The sequence below is a fragment of the Loa loa genome (assembly GCF_000183805.2).
Source record: "Loa loa unplaced genomic scaffold supercont3.290, whole genome shotgun sequence".
In the NCBI taxonomy this organism is placed as follows: domain Eukaryota; kingdom Metazoa; phylum Nematoda; class Chromadorea; order Rhabditida; family Onchocercidae; genus Loa; species Loa loa.
Window position 1 is genome coordinate 39,090 of NW_018108470.1, and position 5,513 is coordinate 44,602.

Sequence of the window (5,513 nt, forward strand, 5' to 3'; positions counted from 1 at the left end):
AATGATTTATTTACAGATTCACCACATTTTCATATGGTCGAAATGGAACCATTACCAATATTTGAACGTTTGGAATCAATTTGTATTATTTGGTTTATCTTAGAATATGTCCTAAAGATGTTAGTTAGCTATGATCGGATGACAACATTTTTACGATTAATGAATATTATCGATTTATTGGCAATACTTCCATTTATCATTGAAATTGCACTTAGTTTATTTGGATTTAATACCAAAAATATACGCGATCTTAAGGTAATTAAATTTTATTATGAATAAAATTCCAGGTAATCAAATTTTATTATGAATAAAATTCCAGGTAATTAAATTTTATTATAAGTAAAATTTCATGAAGGAATATTTTTACTTGTATGTAATTATAATGGTTATATAATGGTGTCATTTTTTTTTTTGGATCATTTCTTAATGTTAGAAAATGGATGAGGTTAAAATATAATGAAAATATAGTAGGAGAGAAAAAAAAAAAAAAAAGGAAGGTGACAATGAAGTAATACTAACATTCGTCTTATGTCGCATACTGTATCGCATATTTTTTAATTCAACTTCAATTTTGAAATTCCAAAACTGAAATAAGGTCGACATGTCTATTTTTATCATTATCACTATCATTACTATTGTTACAATTAAATAAGATTAACATCTTTCCCTTCGTCATTATCATTATCATCACTATTGTTACAATTATTATCATCAACTATTACTGATAACACATATATTTGAAATCATCTGCAATATATATTTTCTCTCTTTTCTTTTTTTTCGACAATAATTTATGTACATATATACATTAAACTATTCCTATCCGAAAATATTTTCATAAAATTTGTTTGTTAAGATTTAACTAACTGATCAAATGATTAAGTAATTGTTAAACGAGTTACTTTACAGTTTGCCTTCTTAGTAATTCGTGTTTTACGTGTTTTACGAGTTATTCGTATACTAAAACTTGGCCGATACAGTACTGGTTTACAGATGTTTGGACGTACGCTAAAAGTAAGGAATCTATCATTTTCAATATTTTAATTTTTATTTTTGTAGAAAGTCTAGAATTATATTTTATAAATATTATAAAAATACAATTAATACATGAGATTATTTGATCTTTTTTTTGGTTAAAAATCTTTAAAAATTAAAATATCTGTTAAATATTCTTTTTTTTTTTTTTTTTTAGGCCAGTTTCCGGCAACTTAGTATGATGGCGATGGTTGTTCTAACCGGTGTTATATTCTTTAGTACATTGGTATATTTTATTGAAAAGGATGTCGAAGGAAGTCAATTTTATTCCATACCAGCTGCTTGTTGGTGGTAAGCTTTTTTCCGGATTAATGTATCCTTTTATTTGCAATCATTTTTCCGCATTTGAATTCCGCATTCAAATTCCGCATTCGAATTTCACACTGAACAACAAAGCTTGCGTTATATTAGAAATGAATATAAGAAATGATTATTTTTTTCTTATTTTTTTTTTTACCTTTCTGTTCTTTTGTAATTTATTTGAAAAATTTCACATCTAATATAATCTCCAAATTTTTATCAAATAAACACAATTGTTATTAATCTATTCCTAATTTGAGAATGTAATTAATTAATCAATAATTAATCTTTAATTGTTCAACTCTAATTTACATCACTTTTGATTTGCTCATTCAGATTTCTTTTATCTTTTCTTTTGAAATTTGAAAAGAACTATTTATCATTATCATCCTAAGATTGATCAAACCAATCATCAAATAAGCAAACATCAATGAACGAGTAATTTTAACTGATTAAACTTTTACTTACTGTCAACATTGCTACCTATAAAAAATACGGTGAATGAGCAATTGATGCTTAAATTTTCCCCTTCTTACAATGATTTATTTCATTACTGAATTTTTTTTTTTTTTCGGTGTATCGTTACTATGACAACGGTCGGTAAGTTTTCTCTTCCTAATTTGTTTGCTGCATGAACTTGCATGCAGATGATGCACGCTATGCTTATGATTTTACTAAAAAAAAAAAAAAAAAAAAAACGAAAAGAAAATTTATAAAAGAGTGAAAAGGAATGAAACTTATTTAAAATAAGGCTAATTTAATTGATGCATAAGGTAAGGCTAATTTAAGGATTGTTTGTTTTAGTTTCAGGAATAGAATAAAATTCCGAAAATACCATTTCGAAATTTTCCGGATCAATCATGATCAAATTCCATAGAAAATATGGCATAACTATAAAATTATTGAGTTGTTTAAAATTAGCATAAAAATTAATTGTTAATTGATAAGAAGAATTGTTGATTATATTAAAATGCTAGAAATAAGCTATTCAAAATTAGTACAAAAATAAAGAAAACGAAAAAAAAAAATATCTACGATGAATTTGCTACAATCATATTTCCATACAATTCATCAAAAATGTAAAAAATAAAAAAAAAAAATTAGATTATTTGCATGTATAAAAATTTGAAAAATTTTTTATAAAAAATTATTCTTTATTTGATTATCATTTATTCCTTTAATATGTAAATTTTTTATTTCAGGATACGGTGATCTAACACCAACAACTGTCCGTAAGATTTCATCTGCTACAAATAAATCTAATTTTTTTTTTTTTTTNTTTTTTTTTCATTCTCCATATTTACAATTAACATTACTACCTTCTAATACTACTATTCATAACCAATCCAATTATATTTATTAATATTTCACGAATATTCTCATTTTAAAATTTTCAATGCTATATTGATAGAAATAGAAATTGAAGTTTTTTTTTTCTTTTTCCTTACCTATAACATAAGTTAAATAATTCGAGAATTTAAAAAGAAATAAAAAATAAAATTATTGAAAATATAAAATCGAAAAATTATTAAAAATATAAAATCGAAAAATTATTGAAAATATAAAATCGAAAAATTATTAAAAATATAAAGTCGAAAAATTATTGAAAATATAAAATCGATATAAGTTAAGATTGATAATTTTATTTCTTTTTTTCTTTTATGATTCATTTATCCTCATTATTTATCATATTTTATAAAAGCATCGATCATTTTCATTTTTCTCAGGAAGTTTATCTCGCGAAATGCTTTGTTTCTTTTTTCTTTCTTTTTTTTTTTTTTTTTTGTAAATTAGACAATTTTGAATTTTCTAAAACTTAAGTTTGAAAAAAAAAAAGCATAAATGGAAAAATGTTCAGTTGGAAAATTGGTGGCAACAGGTGCGATCTCATGTGGTGTTTTAGTTCTTGCCTTACCGATAACCATTATTGTAAGTTAGTTCATATTCTTTCCCTTATTCATACGAATCCTATTCATTCAGTATTTCCTAAAAAAAATTATCGTTTACTTCCGGTAGAAATAGTGATAAGAAGTGGAAGGATTTGATTTAACAATTATCACGCTTGACCTTTGACCTAAGCATAGCATTAAAATACTTTCATAAATTCTAGTGATAATATGAATTATTTCTTATTAGCTTGTAAATGCAATCATTTAGTTTTAAATATTACGGTTACGTTACGTTCGTGACCTTTCATTGTTGCATATGAATCGGTAATGGTATATAAGGTTTCAGTTGTCCATTTAGTACAAATTTCTCTTTAGGTTACTCACTTTCAGGTTGATAATTTTATGAAAGTGAATGAAGAGGAAGAAGAAGAAGGTTCACATCGATTAAGACGAATTGGACCAAGAAACAGTTTTACCATGTCTATTACTGGAATTTTCTAAATTTAATTTCAAATTAAATCATATTAATAGCTATGCATTTTTCAGCAAATATAAACCATCAGAAGAATTAATTTAAATAATTTCAGAGAAGTACCATTGGAAAGATTCGTGCAACAACAGCAAATGAAATTAAAAGGATTGATACGAAAAGAAAGTAATAGATATTTGGGAAGTAATAAACAACAAACATTTGTTCGTAATAATAATAATAATATTAATGATGATAGTAATGATAATGATAATGATAATAGTAATAATGATTGCATGAATCATCAGCTACTTGTAATGAATCAATAATGCAAAATGCTTCTTATTAATGGTATGTATTATTTTAAGAAAATTTGAATACGATAATTTATACTACATACAGAATTGCTTGATAATGAGATTAAAAGATTTTTGCATAATTAATTAATTATTTACGTTTAAAAATTGCATACCTTGATGTATACCTTAATAATGCGTAAATGATTGAATAGAAGAAGTGAACATAAGATAGCAGCATGTATTCGAAAACGATTAAAAAAGAGACAAATAAGTAATGGCAAATAAAATAGATGACATAGTAAATAGTAGATGACAAGTAATAAATAAGGAGCATAGCAAATGTATATCACTGTTTTTTTTTCTTATATCATTAATGATTTGAATTAAATTTCCTAAATTTCCGGAATACTTCAAAATGTCACATTCTTTGAATAGTTTGAATAGTTTTGAACAATTTTTGCTGGTTTACAATAGATCAAAGTTCATCAAATTGTAAAGATTAGAAGTGAGAAATGGAAAAATTTGAATGAAATAGTAGTACCAACAATGATTAATATTATTCATAAATTAAAATATGAAAAAAGTAATTTATCTTTATTAAAAAATTAATGAATAGGTAATTTGAATTGAATAGTATCTATCAAAGAGATAATGTTTCATAACAGAATAAATGCATATTTGAATTTAACACATACATCTATGAAATGACATAAATGCTGATCATTTGGTAATGAAATATATGATGTTCAGGCATTGTTCACTTAATTTAAAAAATTAATAAACTTTCACTCAATTCTTCTTCCTGTCTTACTGTAAGCAATCAACGATAATTATTTGAAAGATAAAAGAAAATAATAATAATAATTTGTTGCTATCAATATGTAAAATTATTGAATATCAGAAATCGTTTGCTTGAGTGGGTGGTAGATGATTGAAGATATCAACGAATAGAGCGCGTACTGGAAGTACGGTCTATTCCAGAAGTACAGTCTATTTCCGGAAGCACAGTCTACTTTTAGTCTATTCCGGAATCATGTTTACAATTGTTATAATGAACAAAGAATCCAGGTTTTTTTTTTTTAGATTCCATATCAAATTTATAGCAAGTTTTAATGCAAGCACAATACGACGACAATATTTTTGTCTATGACTTTTACAAGCGGACATGATGAATGATTGGAAAAAAAAAGAAACAATCTGAAAGTTATGAAGATTTTATTATTCTGTTACCATTAATTATTAAATTATACTAGCTTGAATTGCAAAGAATTCTAAATGTCTGAAGTTCTCTTGTCCACTTCTGTCACTTCCTAAGATCAGGCGCCAATCTTCAGGTATGGAAATATGTCGTTGTTAATTACAATAAAAGTTTATCGCTCTCTCTCTCTCTCTCTTTTCACTTGATTACTTTGGATAGTATCTTTTCAGAAGCCGGCAAAGCGGTAATGTCCATTATACACTATTTGCTGTTGCTTCATTCATAATGCAAAGACCGCCATCCAGTTATGCTAAGAACTGTCG

At 25.3% G+C, this 5,513-nt stretch overlaps 2 protein-coding genes across 2 annotated transcripts; both read left to right on the forward strand.

Moving 5' to 3' along the window:
• Positions 1 to 42: 42 nt before the first annotated feature.
• LOAG_12202 (hypothetical protein) lies at positions 43 to 1,330 on the forward strand (the record flags this gene model as incomplete). Its single annotated transcript, XM_003147716.1, has 3 exons — positions 43 to 255; positions 910 to 1,014; positions 1,193 to 1,330. 3 exons carry the CDS (start codon positions 43 to 45, stop codon positions 1,328 to 1,330), a joined length of 456 nt encoding a protein of 151 aa, XP_003147764.1.
• A 592-nt stretch (positions 1,331 to 1,922) lies between these two features.
• On the forward strand, positions 1,923 to 4,022 carry LOAG_12203 (hypothetical protein; the record flags this gene model as incomplete). The annotated part of the gene is made up of 5 exons (XM_003147717.1): positions 1,923 to 1,935; positions 2,538 to 2,567; positions 3,194 to 3,264; positions 3,615 to 3,703; positions 3,812 to 4,022. The coding sequence occupies 5 exons, from the start codon at positions 1,923 to 1,925 to the stop codon at positions 4,020 to 4,022; spliced, it is 414 nt and encodes a 137-aa protein (XP_003147765.1).
• Between the last annotated feature and the right edge of the window lie 1,491 nt (positions 4,023 to 5,513).